The 22,294-nt window shown below is 47.2% G+C and overlaps 1 protein-coding gene across 5 annotated transcripts; it reads left to right on the top strand.

Moving 5' to 3' along the window:
• The first annotated feature begins 263 nt into the window (after positions 1–263).
• Positions 264–21,967, top strand: LOC147321710 (uncharacterized). Of its 5 annotated transcripts, XM_086305860.1 has the most exons (5): positions 264–438; positions 726–911; positions 17,638–17,794; positions 18,199–18,846; positions 21,174–21,967. In XM_086305860.1, the coding sequence occupies exons 4-5, from the start codon at positions 18,234–18,236 to the stop codon at positions 21,677–21,679; spliced, it is 1,119 nt and encodes a 372-aa protein (XP_086161986.1). In that variant the 5' UTR covers positions 264–438; positions 726–911; positions 17,638–17,794; positions 18,199–18,233; the 3' UTR covers positions 21,680–21,967. The 5 variants fall into 5 exon arrangements, with proteins under 5 accessions (XP_086161986.1, XP_086161985.1, XP_086161987.1 ...); XM_086305859.1 differs by lacking the exon at positions 17,638–17,794; XM_086305861.1 differs by lacking the exons at positions 264–438; positions 17,638–17,794 and adding an exon at positions 439–500.
• Positions 21,968–22,294: the final 327 nt, after the last annotated feature.

The following is a 22,294-nucleotide window of genomic DNA, read 5'->3' as shown; positions in this document are numbered from 1 at the left end:
TGTAATGATCGTGAAGGCACATGTTTGAAATGTTTGAAATAAAAATGAACTGAACTGAACTGAATCTGGCGCGAAAACTCGCCGAGATTACCCGACACAGGTATCGAAGCTTCGACACACAGGACACATCACTAATTATCAGGCTTTATTCCAGTTTTTAAAAGAGAGTAAACATTTGGGGAGGGTTTGAGGGTCGACACTCCATACCAGTTGGTGGCGGTAACGCACCATTTTATTGTTTGCAAACCGCCAATAGAATTTAAGAAGAAGCAGAAGAAGAAGAAGCAGGGGAGAAGACGAAGACGAAGGGTTGTGCGTACTGTGCTCTTTGCTGTGTCTTTCCGCCGTTTTAAAAATGGGCACTTTTTGAAGAACCCGCATCAAAGTATTGTGGAGAAGCGTCGTGTTAAATCTAATTGATGAACGGCAATTTGTCAGGTATGTATCGCAGCTGCGAAGACGAACGTACGTTCTCCTGCTAGGTTACAGCTGGTAGGAAGGTGCGTTCAGTGTCTCTTTGTAATTTTAAGTTTCCATGTCAAACGAGATGAAACAGTTATTTCTGGATGCGCACTTATTTGCTGAGATTAACAATGTGTTTTTGTAAACCACGTGATGATTTAAGTCATTTAATCTTTACAGAACATGTGAGCGAGGCTAATAGAGCAATATTTTTATGTTTAGTAAACTGACGTTTCTAAATGTAACTGCTTTTATTTTATTAGTTCTGACGAGGACAGCTGAATGATGTTGTTGGTGAGCTTGGATTAAATCATCTCTAAACAAAGAACTTGTCCTCGTGGTGACTGACTTGGGGAGTGGAGGTCAGTGAGCCCATTGTCTCTGCTGGTCCGACTCCAACTACAAAGCCGGCCCGCTCGCCCCCTCCTGAGTCTGAGAGGAGATCCAGAGTAAGTCAGTTATAACTACACTGGTTGCTTAACTTCATCATTTTCTACAGGGTCTCTCTCTCTTAGCTCACTTTGGTTTGATTTCTGCCTTCTGTTTAGCCTCTCTGTTTGTCTGCCTCAGGAACTTAATGTTTTATCATTTGAGTTACACTCTTTGTTTCTCTTCATATGAAGGTGATGTCTGTGGAGTGATCATGACTTCATTAATAATGCTCTGTTTTCCTTTTCCACTTCTCTTTCATATTCTTTCTGTTCTTGTGTAAGCTGCTAACTCTTGTGATGGACATTTCTTTATTTTATGTGTTGATCATATGTTTTGACAATATGACTTTAGTAATATCTATAGTACATTTTGTGCGACTTTGTTCTACATATAGGAAAACATCAAATATGTTATTCCACACACAGATGGGTATTGTGAGTGAGTTGGACTGACACTCCCAGGCACCATGAGACATTAGGCAGATAGTGAGACTCCTTATCTCCAGGGAGGAGGTGTTGAGATGAAAATATTTGAAGTGCCTCAATTCTATGCTGTATATTAACTAAAATGCCATATAACCATATAGTACAGTATTAAGTGGACATGGTCATGAAAAATAAAGGCATTAGACTACGTGTCCTTGGGGGGTAGAATGCTGTAGACTCTCACCCACGCTTGCCTGTGAAAAAGTAGATAACAGGGGACCATCTTCTAGTGGAGATGCATTATAACTCACCTATTGGCGCCTGTCAAGCCTTTGAGTTGCCGAGCAGCTGAATAGGGGAATAATGTTGACGCGCCCGCAGTTCAAAACGTATGTCAAAGTTCCAGATTGCAAGCTTCTTTATTTGTTATCAAATCCTTAAAATCCGTAGAAAAACAGTGATCAAAAAACATTCTAAGCTTGAGCGGTCAGCAAAAGTCGACTTCTCCCATCACCCACTCATTCACAAAAATTCCCTCGGGATGTGAACAGGTGATATAGCAATCACTATTACCGGCACCACGTGACCCAAAGCTACGCCTATCCATAACATTCCGGCCCCTAATTATTACATTCTTACAGTAATAATTACACATCCAACACCATAACTCACAACACACACTTCATCACATCACAGACACACTTCATCACATCACAGACACCCAGTGAGACAACGTAACATACTCAAAAGTCCACCAAAGTTATTTTCTCATTTCTTCTCTTCTTTTCTTCTGTCTGCACACGGTCAGTCATTCATAGGCCAGAGGTTACCAGCACTTAGCCTAAATATAGTCAGTCTGTGATGTACATCTCATAACATTAAAGTCAATTCAAAGTTAGTTATGTCACTCTGTGTCAAAAATGTCATGGGTCAGAGGCCTCCTGAAGAAGGCATATCTTTGTGACGGGTCTGCACACATGGCTGGTTGGGGTCTTAATCCAGACCTGACGCACAAGCCCCTTTTCATCTGGTGCAGCTCCGGTGACTCTCCCAATGATCCATGAACCACGAGGTGCAGAATCATCCACTATAAGGACCACATCTCCAGGAACAAAGTTGCATTTAATCCTTCCCCATTTCTGGCGCTGCTGAAGTTGTGGCAAGTACTCTTTAGTCCATCTGTTCCAAAACAGGTCAGATATATATTGAACTTGCCTCCATCGTTTACGTGCGTAGAACAGGCGGAACAGGCCAGGTGGTAAAGACGGGTTGGACTTGAGAAGGAGATGGTTTGGTGTTAATGCTTCCAAATAATTTGGATCAGTGGATTCCAGCGTAATGGGTCTACTGTTGAGGATTGACTCCACTTCACAAAGAGCAGTTTGGAGCCCTTCCTCGTCCAATGTCTTGAACCTCAAAATCCAACCCATCACCCTGATGAGACGAGTCCAGTATGAGGCACGATGGATTAAAAGGGTCAGAGGATGATCATCATCGTGTGCTTGTAAGACCTCGATGGCAGCAGACACCTTAACTTCAGGATCTTCATGTGGAAGTTCTTGCAAGTTTTCTGGGTTCACAGGCCAATTGTTCTCTGGCTGTGTAAGAAATGCAGGACCAGATATCCATTCAGTGTCACGTAAAAAGGTCTCTGCCTTCATACCTCTGGAGGCAAGGTCCGCAGGGTTATGTGTGGTGTTCACATACCTCCATTGGGAGGCACTAGAAGCCTTGAGGATTTCTGACACTCTGTTCGCCACAAAAACACGGAACCTGGAAGTCTCATTGTTTATATATTTCAACACTGCGGTGCTGTCCGTCCAAAAGACAGTTTAGGAGAGGTAGTCTCAACTCCCTCCTCCACATTCTATCCATGCAAACTGCTACCACTGCTGCCGTCAATTCCATGCGAGGGATTGTGACTGGTTTTAAAGGTGCCACCCTGGATTTTCCCATTATGAAGGAACTGTGCATCTGTGAGCGACTGTTGTACAGCAACAGGTAGGTAACGGCCCCATAGCCCTTCTCACTCACTCGCATCTGCAAAGTGGTGCAACTGAGCAGTGGTCGTCTGTCCAAAATCAGAAGGTTTTAAACATCGTCCCGTGCTGATGTTGTTCAACAGATGCAATTCTTCTACCCAGCTTTTCCACTCTTGAGCAACTGCTGATGGTATAGCATCATCCCATCCTATCCCCCTCTGGCACAGATCTTGAAGGATTCTCTTGGCTGTGAAGATAACAGGAGCAAGGAACCCCAGAGGGTCATAGAAGGAGCTTACTGTGGATAGGATCGCTCTCCCAGTCAATGGTCTGTTTGGGATGGATATGCAGAACTTATATGCATCTGACTGCAGGCACCACTTCACTCCCAATGCCCGCTCAATAGGTAAAAGGTCACAATCCAGGTCTAGGTCCTTAACTTCATTTGCTCTTTCCTCCTCAGGTATAACTGCCAAAACGCTGCGGCTATTGCTGATCCACTTTGTTAAGTGGAAACCACCCTTGGTGCAAATGTCTCTGAGGTCTGAGTAAAGATTGATGGCTTCTTCTTCAGAGCATATTGAAGCAAGGCAGTCATCCACATAAAAACTATACAGAATGGTGTCAGTCACCTGCTGGCTGAAGTATGCTTTGTTGTCCTCTGCGCATTTCCGCAGGGCGTAGTTAGCAAAGCTCAGAGAGGACGTTGCCCCAAACAAATGAACACCCATCCTGTACTCCTGCATGCTCTGATTGTAATCACCACCGGGCCACCAAAGAAACCTCAAAAGGTCAGCATCTTCCTCTGGCACATGCACCTGGTGAAACATAGCCTCGATGTCAGACATCAAAACAATAGGCTCTTTTCTGAACCTCGTCAGTACGCCAACCAAACAGTTTAAGTCAGGACCACTCAGGAGCTGCGCATTAAGAGAGACGCCCTGGAATGATGCTGCACAGTCAAAGACGACCCGCATCTTCCCCTTGGTAGGATGGTAAACCCCATGGTGAGGGATATACCAAAGCTTCCAATCACTGCGCTCTAATTCTGCGACTGGCACTCTCTTTGCATATCCTTTAGATATGAGATCTGTCATGAAGGCAGTGTAGTCTTTGTGAAAGTCTTTATCTCTGATTAACCTTTTCTTCAAACCTAAGGCTCGTTGCTCAGCGATTGCACGGTTGTCAGGCATTCTTATGTCTCGGTCTTTCAGTGGCAGGGCAATGCTGTAGTGCCAATCCCCCAAAGTCACCGACTTGCTGGCCAATTCCAGGAACTTCAAGTCTTCCTTTGACAGCCCCATATGTTCATCATCGCTGCTCTCTGGAAAGTCCATCTTGGAACTGCTGTTTCCATAGCTTGTCCAGGTTGACAGCAGAAACTCTGTTGGCAGTAACTGTTGCCAAACATCCTGGCCTTCCACAGCATTCTCGATTAAGTGGCCCATTCACTGTCCAGCCAAGCACAGTCCTAATGGCAAAAGGTCCATCACCTACACTCCGGATGACCTCCAAAGGTTCTAGAGCTCTGGGCATATTCATGCCAATCAAAAGCTCCACATTGGCCTTAATTTCTGGCAAATGAACATGCTTCAAATGTGGCCAGTCATCCAGGTCCTGTTGATTTGGGATGTTACCAATATCTACAGGCATTTTATGCTGAGTGAAGAGGTTAGGCATATCACAGTACATGTCACTGTCCAATCCAGCAACTTCAAGTTCAGGTACAATGAAACTGTCCACCACTTTCTCCTGTCCCATGGTGCGCAGGAGAATCTTTGTCCTCCTCCCAGAAAAATTCAGCTTGTCCATAAGACCCACTGTACAAAAGGATGCTGAACTCCCTTGGTCCAGAAAGGCATACGTTTCCACTATTCTTTGACCTCTCTTTGATTTTACTTTAACTGGCACAATGGCAAGCTTACAGTCCTGTTCACCGGCCCCAGTAAGACCACTAGTCTGGATCGTAACAGGAATGTTATCTGCCTCATTATTAGGTTTGACTTCATTCTTCTCTTTGTGGTGGATATGGAGTATACTTGCATGTCAGAGACCACAGATTTTACATGAAAGGCGTTTTCTGCATTCTTTGTTTATGTGCCCAGTATACAAACAGCCAAAACAGATGCTATTCTTTTTAAGAAAAGAAATCTTCTTATTATGAGGTTTCTTATCAAGCAGAGCACATGACTCCAGTGTGTGTCTGCCTTTGCAGGAAAAAAACAAGCCTTCACAGTGCTGTGACGATCTTGAGCCCCTGTCTGATTCTGTCTCTCAACATCAGAGACTGTTGTGGCAAAGCTACTTCCTTTAGCTCTTAGATGTGGAGAACGTTTCCCTCCATTGCTGCCCTTGGCTGTTAGATGTGTTGCTGGAATGTCACATAGATTTCCAAAGACAGGATCTGTTGCAATTTTAACTTGACGCTCAAGGAAGGAAACAATGTCAATGAATGCGGCTCTGCGATGTTGCCTCTCCTGAATGTCACATGGTACTGTTCGCCATTTGTCTTTTAACTTATATGGCAGTCTTCTAATCACAGCAAGCATATTGGCAGGTGTATTTAATTCAGAGAGATCATTAATCTCTTCCATTGCATTGCAGCATCCACGTAAGAACAAACAATATGCCTGAAGAGCTTTTCCATCTTCCGATCTAATCAGTGACCATGAGTGAACTTTGTTCAAACAAGCAGATGCAATCACATGTCCATTCCCAAAGTGCTCATACAGCAGAGTCTTTGCCTTTACATATCCAGCACTTCCAGACATATGTTGACAGCTTTTAACAAGTTCATTGGGCTGCCCCTTGGTGTACTTTGCAAGATAATGCAGGCAGTCGCCAGCATCGCCAGTCTTTGCTTCTATGACCTGTTCAAACGAGCGCATAAAAGCCTGAAAATGTAAAGGGTCACCATCAAAGGTTTGAATCTCCCTTTTGGGCAGTGAAGAAAGACTTTGCTGATGGACCAACATACAAGTTAATTCATTTTGTTTTTCCATAATGGCCAACAGATTTTCATTGGCTACTGGATGAGCAGCTTGTGGCTTAGGCAAAGGTGGAATTGATCCAAAAGCGTCAGAAGGCCCATAAGAGCTGGTGCAGGCCTTTCCCTTTTCATATTCTGTTGCACTGTTTTTACTTGAAGCTCTGCATTCCCAGTGATTGCATTTCCTTTTGTAAGCGTCTGTGGAACAAAAGTCTCTGCATCCGCATTAAGAATTTCAAGGCCGTTTTCCCTTTGTTTTAAAATATGATTCCATTCCATTAGATTTCCGTGAAGTGACGCTCCGCATAGTGGATCCAGTTCTTAGCACGTTCACCTTTGCAACAGTTGCAGCTATATCTGCTTCAAGCTGAAGTTGTTCTTTCTCCTCAGTTCCTCTTGTTCTTCAAGAGAGTGTTTTTCTTTCAGCACATGTTGATGTGCGAGCAAGGCGGCCATTTCAGCTTCTGCCCTGAGACGTGCAGATGAAGTAGATGATACTCTTGAGCTTGACCTACTGCCTTTATTTGACACACTGTCGGATGGCGACACTTTATCATTAACATCATTCTGGGGATTAAGAGATGATTGAGGTTCTTTTCAGAATAGAATAGAATAGCCTTTATTGTCATTATACAGAGTACAACAAAATTGGAGTGCCACTCCCTTGGTGCAAGTTTCAATAATAAATATAAATGTAAAATATAAAAAGTACGAAAAAAAAAAAACAATCGTAAGTACTCAAACAATAGTATGTACAATATATACAGGATAGCAGCATTAATATAATGACAGCATGAATAGCAGCATAATATAATGACAGTGACTGTATGGAATAGCTAAGGTTCAATTGTTTTTGTGCTTATTTACTACGGTGATAGCTCTGGGAAAGAAGCTATCCCTGAATCTGTTTGTCCTGGTTTTATGTGACCTGTACCGTCGGCCTGACGGTAATAGTTCAAACAGTTGGTTGCTGGGGTGAGAGTGGTCCTTGATGATATTGCCAGCTCTGCTGAGGTACCGAGAGTTTGCAGTGACCTCCAGGCTGGGCAGAGAGCAGCCAGTGATCTTCTGGGCTGTGTTGATGACCCTCTGCAGTACTTTCCTGTCCGCAGCTGAGCATCCTGCATACCATGATGTTATGCCGTACGTTAGGACGCTCTCTATGGTGGCTCTGTAAAATGTCACCAGCAGCCTCTCCTCCAGGTTGTTCCTCCTGAGCACTTTCAGATAGTGGAGACGCTGCTGGGCCTTTTTAACCACCGCTGTGGTATTTGCAGTCCAGGAGAGGTCATCAGAGATGTGCACCCCCAGAAACCTCATGGAGTGTACCCTCTCCACACAGTTCCCGTGGATGTAGAGTGGGGCCGGGTCTGCTCTGTCCTTCCTGAAGTCCAAGATAAGTTCTTTAGTTTTCGTGGTGTTCAGTTGGAGGTTGTTAACTGAACACCACTTAGTCAGTCTGTTGACCTCATCTCTGTAGTCCGACTCATCCCCCCTTGAGATGAGTCCAAGCACAGTGGTGTCATCCGCGAACTTTATGATGGTGTTTGAGAGATGGGTAGGGGAGCAGTCGGATGTGTAGAGCATAAACAAGAGGGGACTCAAAACACATCCTTGTGGAGACCCGGTGCTGAGTGTGATGGTGCTGGTGGGGGCCGAGTCTGACAGACTGTGGTCTATTTGTCAGGAAGTCCTTGATCCAGAGGCAGATGGGGTGGAGAGTCCCAGGTGAGACAGTTTCTGGACCAGGATCTCCGGGATGATATGATTGAATGCTGAGCTGAAGTCCAGGAAGAGCATTCTCACATAGCTTCCTTGGTGCTCCAGGTGACTCAGCGCAGTGTGGAGCGCTATGGTGATAGCGTCCTCGGTGGATCGATTTGTCCTCTAGGCAAATTGGTGGGGGTCCAGAGTGGGAGGCAGACTGGCCCTGATGTGCTGACAGACCAGTCTCTCAAAGCACTTCATCACTACAGGCGTAAGTGTAACAGGCCTGTAGTCATTTGGGCTGGCCACAGCTTTCTTCTTGGCGATGGGGATGATGGTGGAGGTTTTGAGGCAGGGCGGGATGGTGTTTGATGACAAGGAAAGGTTGAAGATTTTAGTGAAGACTCCGGTCAGTTCGTCAGCACATGCTCTGAGAACCTTTCCATGTATTCCATCAGGACCTGCCGCCTTCCTGGGATTCACTGACCTTAGAACACACCTCACTTGATGCTCCCTGAGTGTTAGTGTGCCAGTGCTGGGGGCGGGTGGAAGTGGTGTGGCAGCTGGGGGCCTGGTCGTCTCAAAGCGGGCGAAGAAACGGTTTAGATCCTCAGCCAGCGAGGCATCAGTCCTAGATGTCGCCTGGTTATTGCTTCTGTAGTTGGTAATGTGATTGATCCCCTGCCACATTTTTCTGGGGTCGTTGTCAGCAAAGTGATCTTCAATCCTCCTCCTATAGGCAGCCTTAGCTTTTCTGATTCCTCTACTCCTGTCTGCCCTGGCCGCCCTATATGCAGCCCTGTCCCCTGACTTGAAGGCAGTGTTGCGGCTTTTTAGGAGGGATTGCACTTTGCTATTCATCCAGGGTTTTTGATTTGGAAACACCCTGACCCTTTTGTTGACGGTGACATTGTCAACACAGTTCCTGATGTACGAGAGTACAGTGTCCGTGTACTCCTGGAGGTTGTGGCTGCAGAATAAATCCCATACAGTTGTTGAGAAGCAGTCCTGCAGTTGAGAAAGGGCTCCTTCAGGCCAGGTTTTTATTGTCTTTGTCTGGGGCTTTATTTTTCTCAGCAGGGGGGTGTAGGTGGGGGTGAGGGACATGCAGAGGTGGTCAGATCCAGCCAGGTGGGGGAGGGGTGTCGCTCTGAAAGCATGCCTGATGTTTGAATAGAGATTGAAAATGTGACGTCATTCAGGGGTAAAACCGTAAAGAATTCTGGGAACTCGTGGCAAGAGGTACTAGCGCACGCAGGCTTTCAATTGAAATCGGTTATACAGCGATAAAAAGAAACACAAAAAATGGCAAGAAGCTGTTGTATTATTAACTGCAATAGCCGGTCGCATGACAGCCACGGGAAGCCGACGGGTAAAGAGATCGGTTGTTATCGGATTACGTCGTTGAAGAGAAATTGTTCGAGCCATGTTTCCGAAGTAACAAAGAGGCGACTGGATTGCAGCCATTCAAAGACCAAATATAACGTCCCAGAACACTCCAGCTCACAGGTTAGTCTGCTCCAAGCATTTCCACAAAGGTCAGTCTGCTGTTGTAGTTAATGCGTCATTTTTCTTAACATAATTAGTGATATAGGTTACAAGCAAGTCTGGCGCTGAACAGAAATTATCGCGCTATGCTCCTTTGTTTATTGTGCATAAATAGTGAATTGTCCTGACACAATATTGCGTTTCGCTTCTGTTATTACCATGGTACATTGACAAAAACATATACTTTTATTCACAGGATAAAACAATTGTTTTGTATCACTAATTGCCCAGTATGATTACAGCATACAATATTTGTCACTGCTACATTTCTGTGATGCGTACCAGAAATTATTTCCACTACTAATTAATTATTGTTGAGCTCAAAGGTCCTATTAATAAACTGTTAACGAATGTGTATTTATGAAGACGATTTGTAAGACTGGTAAACTTATGATACGTACGATGGTCTTTCGTTCTACACGGTGCATTTCAAGGTCCTGCACCCATCCGTCGGTAAACTGTACCTGGGCTTGTTGCAGTGACCTGAAGTTACCGTATTTTCACGACCATAAGGCGCACTTAAAAGTCTTAGATTTTCTTCAAAAAGTGCGGCGCGCCCTATAGCGCGGTGCGCCCTATGTGTTGTAAGGAGGACGTAGTAGAGAACACCATGAGAACGTTAAAGGGTGAAGTGTGGGCGTTGATCGTATATACCGGGACAATCGCACATACCTGTATAAAAGAACAGGTATGTGCATTATGCAGGACATCGTTGTTTTAACAACCCTGAAAATGGCAAAGAGACACGCTTACGAAGCACAGTTTAAACTGAAGGCAATCAGCTACGCGGAGGAACATGGAAATCGAGCAGCGGCGAGAGAATTTAAGATTAACGAATCGATGGTTCGCAAATGGAGGAAGCTGGAAAACAAGCTCCGGCAGGTCAAGAAAACGCAGCTGAGTTTCCGCGGACATAAGGCGAGGTGGCCCGAGTTGGAGGAAAGACTCGAGCGGTGGATCATCGAGCAAAGAGCGAGCGGGAGAAGCGTTTCGACGGTCACCATTCGGCTAAAAGCAGTTTCACTAGCTGAAGAGATGAACATTGAACATTTCCAAGGAGGTCCGTCTTGGTGCTTTCGTTTTATGAAACGGTGCCATTTTTCCATCCGGACCAGAACTACGGTAGCGCAGCAACTTCCAGCGGATTATAAGGAAAACCTGGCCATCTTCCGCTCCTACTGCAGCAAACACATCGGCGACAAAAACATCCAGCCCAGCCACATCACAAACATGGACGAGGTCCCGCTCACTTTTGACATCCCGGTGAGTCACACTGTGGAGAAGAAGGGGACCAGCACGGTAGCGATACGCACAACGGGTATGAAAAGTCTTCTTTTACTGTTGTGCTTGGCTGCCATGCTAATGGACAGAAACTGCCGCCTATGGTGATTTTTAAGCGAAAGACTTTGCCTAAAGAGAAGTTTCCAGCAGGAATCATCATTAAGGCAAATGAAAAGGGCTGGATGGATGAGGAAATGATGAAAGACTGGCTGAGGGAGGTGTATGTAAGGAGACCAGGTGGTTTTTTCCACGCAGTTTCACTAAGAGTGGAAGGCGGCGCCGGGCGAGTTACGCCACAATTTGCCAATGGATTGTAGATGCTTGGGCTAACATGTCTGCTGGCACTGTTGTTCGAGCTTTCGCAAAAGCCGGCATCATTTCCGAGGAGCCGCACGGCACGGAAAGTGACTCTGACGGTGAAGAAAGTGAACCTGGCATGTTTGATGGAGATTTAGCGCAGCAGTTCAATTCAGACACAGAGGATGAGGACTTCGATGGGTTTGATTGATGATAAAAATGTGAGTACCAAACTTTGTTTTGCTCCTGCTTTATTTTTAAATACGCACACTTGTATGCTTGTGTGTTGTTGATGATGACGATTATTGGTAATAAAAATGTGAGTACCAAACTCAGTGTTGCTCCTGCTTTATTTTTAAATATGCACACTTGTATGCTTGTGTGTTGTTGATGATGACGATTACCGGCAATAGAAATGTGAGTAAGGTACCGAATTCAGGTTTGCTCCCGCTTTATTTTTAAATACGCATACGGTACTTGTATGCGCCCTATGGTCCAGTGCGCCTTATGTGTGTGTTAAATACAGTAAGGGCACACATAACTGAGACTGCGCCTTTTAGCACAGTGCGCCTTATGGTCGTGAAAATACGGTACTAAACTTCACGAGTGTATGCACTCACTCCAAGAACCGTATAATTATAAATATGAGCATGGTGAAAGTTGGGCAGCATGCTAACGTATTTTGTCCCTCTGTGTGCTCGTAAGGGTCTAACCCTTTCACTGGTTTGATTTTTTTCCTCGTATCTTTTCTTTGACTTTTCATCAAGTCTGTCTTTGTACGGACCGGGATTGTTCTCCTTCGTTTTGTACATACCTTTTTGGGGGGCAAAGAAAAAGCAAGAATTTATTGGAACCGAAGAATGAACGTTTTGCGGTGCTGCAAATGCTTGCATTTGATGCGGTACTTGGATTGTTTTGCAATGCGCGAAAGTCACGTGGTCTGTCAATCTCTATAGACATGGTCCAAAGTGGGTTCTCCTCTCGTAGCAAAGTCCACAAACTGGGCAAATTTAGGAAGCACAGTCTTTAGGCACGCTTTGTTAAAGTCGCCGGCGACAATAAAAACCCCATCGGGGTGGGCAAGCTGTTGTTTGTTTATGGTGTAGAGCAGGGGTGCTCAATCCCGGTCCTCGAGAGCTACCGTCCTGCAGCTTTTAGATGCATCCCTACTCCAACATAGCTGAATCAAATGAATGGCTTGTTATCAGGCCTTTGCCAAACACGATGGCATGCTGAAGAGGTAATCAAACCATTTGATTCAGCTGTGTTGGAGTAGGGATGCATCTAAAAGCTGCAGGACGGTAGCTCTCGAGGACCGGGATTGGGCACCCCTGGTGTAGAGCAAGAGGCAAAGAGCCGTGCTAACGTTAGCATCCGGCGGTATATAAACAGCTATCACAATGACTACTCTAAACTCCCTCGGGATGTAAAAAGGTCTGTACGAGACTGCCAGAACCTCCAAATCAGGAGAGCAGTGTGTGTGAATGATCCTGCTGTTACAACACCACTCGTTATGCACGTAAACACATAGCCCCCCTCCTCTGCTTTTACCTGAGTTGCTGTTTCTGTCATGCCGGTGTAGCGTGCGGCCTGCTAACTCGACTGCAGCGTCGGGAATCAGCGGGTGAAGCCACGTCTCCGTAATAAGAATAATGCTGCAGTTACGTGCAAAGCTCGTGGTGGCTATCTGTAGCTCCAATTTGTGGGTGATGGATCTGGCGTTCGATAGGAAAAGGCTCGGAAGTGCTGGCCGGTGTGGATGTTTGCGTAGCCTAGCGTCTGAGCCCGACCGGCATCCCCTCTTCTTTCTTTCCCTCCGTCGCCTTCTACGCTTGCTGGGCGGGCAGACCATCCACGGTGACCCCGGCGGTCTCGCTATCTCCTCCAGGATGTTTTGTGTTCGCTGATAGTCGCCAGAAACAGACAAACTATATTTTAAACCTAGGTCAATTAGGTTCTGGCGACTGTAAGAGATGGCGGCGTTGCAAACATTAAAAAATATCCACATTAAAAGTAAAAATGAGCACCAAACTGGAGAGCTGCACCCGTGCGCGCTGCCATCTTGATTTTCCAATGTGTTCTCGCACCTCCACTTCTCCTCCCAGGGAAGTTTCCTGTGACTGTGCTTTGTCAGATGATGGCCTCCCCGAACGTTTCAGAAAGCCATATCTTAACATCCTCCATAAACCCTTTATTGTATTTAGCGATGCTTGAGAACCATGTATTTTGTTTATCTTTCTCATCAAATGAGATTAGAGAAAGTAAAGATTCATGCAATGCACTGGCATCCTTAAACAGGTGTGTTAACTCATCAAACTGTTTTTTGACTTGTGAATGATTTTTATCACCTTTCATTAGCTCTTTAAGTGCCATAATAACACTTTTTATTTTGTTTACATGCCTTTTCCGATCTGTTTGGATGGTTTCAATTTTGTTTGCAAGAGCTTTCTCAGTGAGGGAAATTAATCTTTTATCCTTTTCAGTTTTTCCAACAACAGATGCAGCCTGCGATCCAGTCATTTTAAGCATTCAACATAAGCAGCATGCCAAAATCCAAAACAAAGGCAACAGCGATTCCTTCAAACTCAGTTGAATGCCTGCAGAGCCACAGCACACACACACACACCAAATCCAACAGCAAACGTAGCGGTGGGCGTGTCACGAAAACATCTTCGTATGGTCAGAATCCAAACTGCGTTCAAACAAACAACACGCAGCACAATAACACAGTTTACATACCACCGTCGTCTTCTCCTTATCTGTCAGACTAGCCGATTTTATGGGTGTAGTGGTGATGGCGTGTGGGCTCGCGTCGGCGTTTATTCAGCGCTGATTGCGGGAGGCTCCATTGCCGTCGCACGTTTTTGCTGACAAATATTGGCGACTGTCAAGCCTTTGAGTTGCCGAGCAGCTGAATAGGGGAATAATGTTGACGCGCCCGCAGTTCAAAACGTATGTCAAAGTTCCAGATTAAAAACTTCTTTGTTTGTTATCAAATCCTTAAAATCTGTAGAAAAACAGTGATCAAAAAAACATTCTAAGCTTGAGCGGTCAGCAATGGTCGACTTCCTCCATCACCCACTCATTCACAAAAATTCCCTCGGGATGTGAACAGGTGATATAGCAATCACTATTACTATTACCGGCACCACGTGACCCAAAGCTACACCTATCCACAACATCACCTGTGCATTATAATAAAAGGTTGTGGAGTATACCAGGCCCAAGCGCACACACACACACGCAGATCCGTATTGCCAAGGACCACATTTATTGATATTTACACAGCAGACAATAGTGTGACGCATGCACCAGTTTATTGTATTTCCAGACTTGCTTTCGGCACAATTTACAGTGCACGCTACTCTGTTTTTTGTCAGACTTGAAATAGCCGAAATACCTTCACACTACGGAACTTCTATGGCTCTTCCGTTCGACAATCTCTCCGGCATTGGAACCATCATCTGTTTTCTCTTCGGTCACGCTCGGTTGACTTTTCTAGTTGGCACACTCATTTCCTCCATTACGCGCTGGCTCCATTACCCGCTGGCTGCTTCCCAAACAAACACACGTGCGGCTTGGCACGTGTGCTGTAAGTAACAAGTCACGCGACGTGACGCTGCGGCTGTGATTGGTTCGGCTCTGTGCTACTTAATTTGGATTGGCTGACCTTTTTTTTTTTTTCTTTTTTTTTTTTTTAAGAGGACAAGAGCGGCGAGGTCTATCGCGATAGCTTAATTTCTCTATCGAGTAAAAGTTATATCGCGATACATATCGTTATCGTTCTATCGCCCAGCTCTAAGTCAACGTCCCCGACTCGCCGTGTGACCACAAAGGGTCCTTGCCACTTGGCGAGCAACTTCGAGCTGGAAGAAGGGAGTAATACAAGCACTTTGTCTCCCGGTGAAAATTGCCTAAGTCTAGCCCCTCTGTCATACAGGCGTTGCTGACGCTGCTGAGCCTGGAGCAAATTCTCCCGTGACAACCTCCCCAAAGTGTGGAGTTTTGCTCTCAGGTCTAACACGTACTGAATCTCATTCTTGGCAGGGCTCGGACCGTCCTCCCAGCTTTCTTTAATCAGGTCGAGCACCCCACGTGGCCTCCTGCCGAACAGCAGTTCAAAGGGAGAAAATCCCGTAGAGGCCTGGGGCACCTCCCGCACTGCGAATAACAGAGGGTCTAGCCAGTGATCCCAATTGCGTTCATCCTCGTTAATGAACTTACGAATCATGGACTTTAAGGTCTTATTCAGCCGCTCCACCAGCCCGTCCTTCTGAGGGTGGTAGACGCTGGTCCGAATAGATTTAATGCCCAGTAATTCGTATAGTTCCCGCAGTGTACGAGACATAAACGACGTGCCCTGGTCAGTCAGTATCTCTTTCGGGATTCCGACTCGGGAGATGACCTGAAACAGTGCCTGCGCCACACTCTTTGCAGAGATGGTGCGCAGCGGGACTGCTTCCGGGTACCGCGTTGCATAATCCACCAGGACTAACACAAAGCGGTAGCCGCGTGCACTCCGGTGAAACGGCCCGATGAGGTCCATGCCAATGCGCTCGAACGGGACCTCTATGAGTGGAAGCGAACGCAAAGGCGCTTTTGGTATGGCCGGCAGATTAACAAGTTGGCAGTCCGGGCAGGACGCGCACCAGCGGCGCACATCCACTCGGATGCCCGGCCAATAAAATCGGGCCGTTATTCGCTCCAGAGTTTTTTCGTATCCCATATGCCCTGCCATGGGGTTATAATGAGCCGCCTGGAAAATCGTTTCCCGGCGGCCCTGCGGCACCAACAGCTGGGTGTGCATCACCTCCGTGCGAGCGTCACGACTCACTCGGTATAACCCATCTTTCGACAAAATGAAGCGTGGGTAGGTCCGCACGGCTTCAGGGCGCACCACGTGACCATCAATCTCAATCACTTGGTCAAAGGCTGAGCGTAGGGTATCGTCACGAGACTGCTCCAGTGGGAAATCACCCGTGGGGGGAACTTCCGGAGCCGGCGGGACTACCTGTGAAGGACTCGCCGTCTCCCCCTCCCCAGAGTCAGTGTCGGACAACTGTCACCACTGAGCGCCGCGCAGACACTACATGCTACTAGCGGTCGTGACCGCACCCCCGCGTACTGTCCCAACAGATGACAAAACCCCGGCCAATTTGTGCCCAGAATTAGGGGATGCGACAGGCGCGGGCTAACCGCAGCCGTTATTCTATGCGTTTTACCCTTATACTTCAATAACAGCGGCACTATGGGATACCTGTGAACATCACCATGCACACACCTCACCTCCACCCATTCTGCCTCCAGCAATGCCCCGGGGCAAACCAAACTTTGGTGCACGAGGGTCTGCGTGCAGCCTGTGTCCACCAAAGCATGGCGTATACCCCCTCGAGTCCTTACCGGAATGCTGTATGTCCCTCCCGGACCGGGAGAGGGCGCTGGAGCACCGGCAACGCGGAACACCTGCCCCACCTCCATCAGAGGACAGTCCCTCCTCAGGTGTCCCGGCTGTCCGCACTTCCAGCACTCCTGCCCCGGCGTCTGTGCTGCTCTCCGTGGCTCAGGGGCAGCGCTGCTTAAGTCCGGTCCCTGGGAAGGCACAAACGCAGCAAAAGGATTAGTAGGGCTCAACGCCAGCGTCCGCTCTGCCTGCCCTGGCACAGGCATCCGGCGCCTCGGTGCCGGCACCGGGGCTTGTCTGTTCGGCCTCCGGCCGCTGTCCCGGGGCTCCCCCGCTCTAGCGGCAAGGTGGTCCTCCGCCAACGTCACCGCCACCTCCAGACTCGTGGGACGGTGACACCTGACCCATCTCGCCGTCTCTGCAGGCAGCCCCTCCACAAACTGCTCCAGCACCACTTTGCCCACCAGCAGCGTCTCGCCTTCTGACGATCCCGGCTGCAGCCAGCCTACGGCCGCGTCATGCAGCTTCCGGGCCCAAGCAAACGGCCGATCCGCCACGGCCAGCCGACAGGCCCGGAATCGCCAGCGATGATCTTCAGCGGTGAGCCCCAACCTGTCCACCACCGCCCGGCTCACGTCCTGGAAGCTGCCCCTCGAAGCCGGCGGCAGACCCAGGGCCGCCGTCCGAGCCTCCCCTGACAACAGAGGCAGCAAACGCGGAGCCCACTCTGCCTGCGGCCACTGGCAGGCCTCCGCCGTGGCATGAAAAGTCTCCAGAAAAACCTGGGGGTCGTCCCCGTCCCCCATCCGGGGCACCGCCACCGACAGCGGTGGGGGCTTCGGCGGGTCGTGGCTCATCTTTGCCATCTCCGCCAGCATCTGCGCCAAATACTGCAAAGGCTGGGCGGGCGGCGCAGCCTGCGGGTCGGACATCCCCACACCGGCAGGCTCCTGGGTTTCGGCACCACTTGTGGAGTATACCAGGCCCAAGCACACACACACACGCAGATCCGTATTGCCAAGAACCACATTTATTGATATTTACACAGCAGACAATATGACGCACAGACTGACAGCTCTCGATCCCAGCTGATGTGTGTCTCTTTTCCCTTAGCGCTCCTCCACTCCTCTCCGCCTCACTATATAAAGGGAAGGAAAACCACCATCAGTCCAAAATCGCCATCAGCTGTTCTTACCAGCACCGCCACGTCGAGCTCACTGCACCACTCCTCCCCTGCAGCCGCGCCCCGGACCACACCTCCGCCACAAAGGTGTTGATTGCAGCTGACAGTGTCTGCAGACTTTGATAACTGTGTGTCACCCTCGTGGTTAATCAGAGGGAAATCTGAGTCAGTGTGGATTTGGTTGTACAGCTCTCACACATACAACCTGAACTGCACATTGTAAGTGTGATGTTCTTCAAATTTGAACAAAGTAAAAACTAAAAAACTTTGAAGTCACACAAGCCAAAATTTTATTCACAATCTTGAACTTTTACTACTTTTATCCCCAAAATGAGCTCACTTCGAATGTTTACCACAGCATAGCGTCCCCAGGCACCTGAGACGTTTGGCAGATGGTGAAACTGTTTATCTTTGTGAGGTAAGAGGGGGCACTTGTGGATGAGCTGAAGGTATAGACCTGATGTCACTGTTTGGGTTCTTTGTCATTACAGGAGAAAGAAGTGAAAGCAGGCCGAAACCTCAGCACATGGATGACATCAACCAAAAACATCCAGCACCAGAAAGTAAAGATGAGCCAGCGGCGATCCCTGTGGAAAAGACTTTTCCTGCTATGAAGCAGCCCAGAAGACGCAAGCGCGCCAACGGGGAGGAGAGAAGCTTGAGCTGTGACCAGTGTGGAAAGACCTTTACTCTGATTGGTAGCTTAAAATCACATCAGCTGATCCACACCGGTGTGAAACCATTCAGCTGTGATCAGTGTGGAAAGTCTTTTACTCAGATTGGTCACTTAAAAGCACATCAGCTGATCCACACAGGGGTGAAACCATTCAGCTGTGATCAATGTGGGAAGACCTTTACTCATAGATGGAGCTTAAAATTACATCAGGTCATCCACACTGAAGTTAAAGCTTTCAGCTGTGATCTGTGTGGAAAGTCTTTTACTCAGATTGGTCACTTAAAATCACATCAGCTGATCCACACAGGGGTGAAACCATTCAGCTGTGATCAATGTGGGAAGACCTTTACTCATAGAGCCAGCTTAAAAAGACATCAGCTGATCCACACCGGTGTGAAACCATTCAGCTGTGATCAGTGTGGAAAGTCTTTTACTCTAAAAACTCACTTTAACAGACATTATAAATTTCAAATTCAAATTCAAATTCAAATTTTATTTGTCACGTACACAGTCATACACAGTACGATATGTAGTGAAATGCTTGGACAACTGCTCGTGACCTAAAGAAAACAAAAAAGGAAAAGGCTATGAATAAGATAGGAAATAAATATGAAAAATTAAAAAGGGTAAATTTAACTAGGAAGGAATAGAATATAAATTAAGGTTAAAAATGAAATAACTGTACAACACAAATTAGAATGAAGGGTAAATTTAACTGGGAAGAATAAGATAAAGATAAATATATAAATTAAAGTTGAAAATAAAATAACTGTACAACAAAATACACAATACACAATATAGAACTATATAAGAATGTATGAAGAAATCTAAATATAAATAAATATATACACAATAACAGCAGCTGTACAAGTATTAACCGGAAATGAAGAATATAGTGACCAGTGTTGTGCAAAACCAAAGTCCAGAAAGTCCAGTGTGTGTGTGTAAGAACTGTATGTGTGGGTCAGTACTGTGTGGTGGTGTGATTGAGAGACCGTATCGCCTGCGGGAAGAAGCTCCTCCTCAGTCTCTCTGTGTTGGTCTTCAGGGAGCGGAATCGCTTTCCTGACCTCAACAGAGAGAACAGTCTGTTGTTGGGATGGCTGAGGTCCTTCACGATCTTCCTGGCCTTGGTCCAGCACCGCCTGCTGTAGATTGAGTGCAGGTCAGGGAGCTCGGAGCGGATGGTGCGCTCAGCTGACCGCACAACCCTCTGTAGAGCTCGTCTGTCCTGCATGGTGCTGTTCCCGAACCAGGTTAAGATGTTTCCCGCCAGGATGCTCTCTATGGTGCACGAGTAAAAGTTCCTGAGCACCTTGGAGGGCAGTTGGAAGTCTCTCAAGCGTCTGAGGTGGTAGAGACGCTGTCGGGCCTTTTTCACCACGGTGTTGATGTGACAGGACCATGACAGGTCCTGCGTGATGTGAACTCCGAGGTATTTGAAGCTGTCCACTCTCTCCACTGGGCACTCGTTGATGACGGGGGTCTGGTAGTTCCTCTCCTGCTTAGTGCTGAAGTCCACTATCAGCTCCTTTGTCTTACTGACGTTTAGAAGGAGGTTGTTCCTCTGGCACCAGTTCTCCAGATTCCTAATCTCCTTCAGGTAGGCCGTCTCGTTGTTATCAGAGATCAGGCCCACCACGACGGTGTCGTCAGCAAACTTGATGATGGTGGTGGAGCTGGTAGTGGCCACACAGTCATATGTGTACAAAGAGTACAGCAGGGGGCTCAGAACACACCCCTGGGGGGCTCCAGTGCTGAGAGTGGTGGAGGCTGAGACATGTCCGCCCATCCTTACTGCCTGTGGTCTGCCAGTTAGGAAGTTGGAGATCCACTGACACATAGATGAGCTGAGTCCCAGATGCTCCAGCTTGGTGGTGAGTGTGGAGGGAATTATGGTGTTAAATGCAGAGCTGTAGTCTATGAAGAGCATTTTAACATAATTCCCCCTTCTAGTGTCCAAGTGAGTGAGTGATGTGTGGAGGAGATGAGAGATGGCATCGTCTGTGGAACGATTTGGACGGTAAGCGAACTGTAGTGGGTCCAGTGTGTCTGGTAGTGAAGAAATGATGAAGTCTCTGACCAGGCGTTCAAAGCACTTCATCACTACTGAGGTGAGGGCTACAGGGCGATAGTCATTGAGAGAAGCAGGGTGGGGTTTCTTCGGGACAGGAACAATGATGGACTCTTTGAAGCATGTGGGGATCACCGACTGAGATAAAGAGATGTTGAATATCTCAGTGAACACAGGAGCTAGCTGGTATGCGCAGTCTCTTAGGATACGACCTGGGATGCCGTCTGGTCCTGCTGCTTTCCTGGTGTTCACTCTCTTGAAGGCTCTCCTTACTTCATGCTCGGAGATGACGAGCACGTTTCCGGTGCTGGCAGTATCTTCCTGTCTGCAGCCGTTAGCGCCGCTAACACTAGCATTGTTGGAGACCTTAGCTGCAGCCTCGAAGCGAGCATAGAAAGTGTTCAGCTCGTCTGCCAGAGTCACGGCCGCGTTCGTCATACCGGTTGTTGGTGCTTTATAGTCCGTTATTGTCCTTAGTCCCCGCCACAGGCTCCTAGAGTCACTCTGTTGGAGTTGTGACTCTAGTTTCCTCCCGTAGCGCTGCTTCGCCTCTTTCACCGCCCTCCGCACGTTATATGACGCGGCTTTGTACGGGTCCATGTCCCCCGTCATGAGTCCCGTGTTGTAGGCAGCGGTGCGGGATCTCAGAGCGTCGCGGATGGTTTTATCCACCCACGGCTTCTGGTTGGGAAACGTTGTGATAGTCCATGTTGATATGATCCATGTTGGAGGTAAATCATTTGTCTGTGATCTGTGTGGAAATTCTTTTACTGGGATTAGTAGGTTAAAAATGCATCAGCTCATCCACTCTGGAGTTAAATCATTTGTATGTGGTGACTGTGGAAAGGCTTTTACTCACATGACTGGCTTAAAATCACATCAGCGCACCCACTCTGGAGTTAAATCATTTGTATGTGGTGACTGTGGAAAAGCTTTTACTCACATGACTGGCTTAAAATCACATCAGCGCACCCACTCTGGAGTTAAATCATTTGTATGTGGTGACTGTGGAAAGGCTTTCATCCATTACAAAAGTCTATTGAGCCATCAAAAGACCCACAAAGTGTCCTCCTGTGAGAAAAGTGGCAGACCAATGGGACATTACCCTGACAGGGTTCATTTGAACACAGTGGGAGAAACGGGGGTTCTGAACAAAAGTTCTTCTGGATGCTGCGTCAAACTTAAAAAGCTTGAGATCAGGCTTCACAGAATTCAGCTTTAATTTCCTGAGAAAGTCAGAGCTTCACTGTCTTTGTAGATCTAGTGAAAACATGAAAGGGTGCAAAAAGAGGCACTGTGGTACTGCATGATGAAGTCAGAAGTGACAGAGAAGTATGTGAGCGTGGTTCAGGACATGTTTGTGTGGTAGCAGTGACTACCACACATACTTGGGTTGAAGGTGGGGGCAGGATTACATCAATTCTGAGCCCCTTCTTCCTTTTTCAAAGAGAGGGCAATACTCAGGAAAGGATGATGACAATAGAGCTGCAAGACAGGATGGAAAGAAAAAGAGTTTAAGAGAAGATCATGAATGTTGTGAAGTGATCGAGCCGCGATTACAAAATCTTAGCTTATGGAGTTAGTTATCCCAACACAAGTTTAGCGAGTTACACTTCACTGGCTGTGTCCACAAACAGCATGCAGAGCAAACATTACTCCCATCATCTGATCACAAGAAAAGCAACATGTCAGAAGAGTTCACCTTCTGGGTCAAACTGTCAGACCTGTTACTGTTTATTTGGCTGTTCATTGTGAGGTAATTATCAGTGGCAGTGCTGCGCCACTTCTGTTGTAACTCACAGGAAATGTGTTTTAAATGGGCTCTATTGTCTTACAA

The sequence above is a fragment of the Aulonocara sp. 'chitande type north' Nkhata Bay genome, linkage group LG9 (assembly GCF_057382095.1).
Source record: "Aulonocara sp. 'chitande type north' Nkhata Bay isolate Kocher_YH1m ecotype deep benthic linkage group LG9, A_spYH_male_GT1.1, whole genome shotgun sequence".
NCBI classification, from domain to species: domain Eukaryota; kingdom Metazoa; phylum Chordata; class Actinopteri; order Cichliformes; family Cichlidae; genus Aulonocara; species Aulonocara sp. 'chitande type north' Nkhata Bay.
This window is presented reverse-complemented; position numbering and strand designations above follow the sequence as displayed.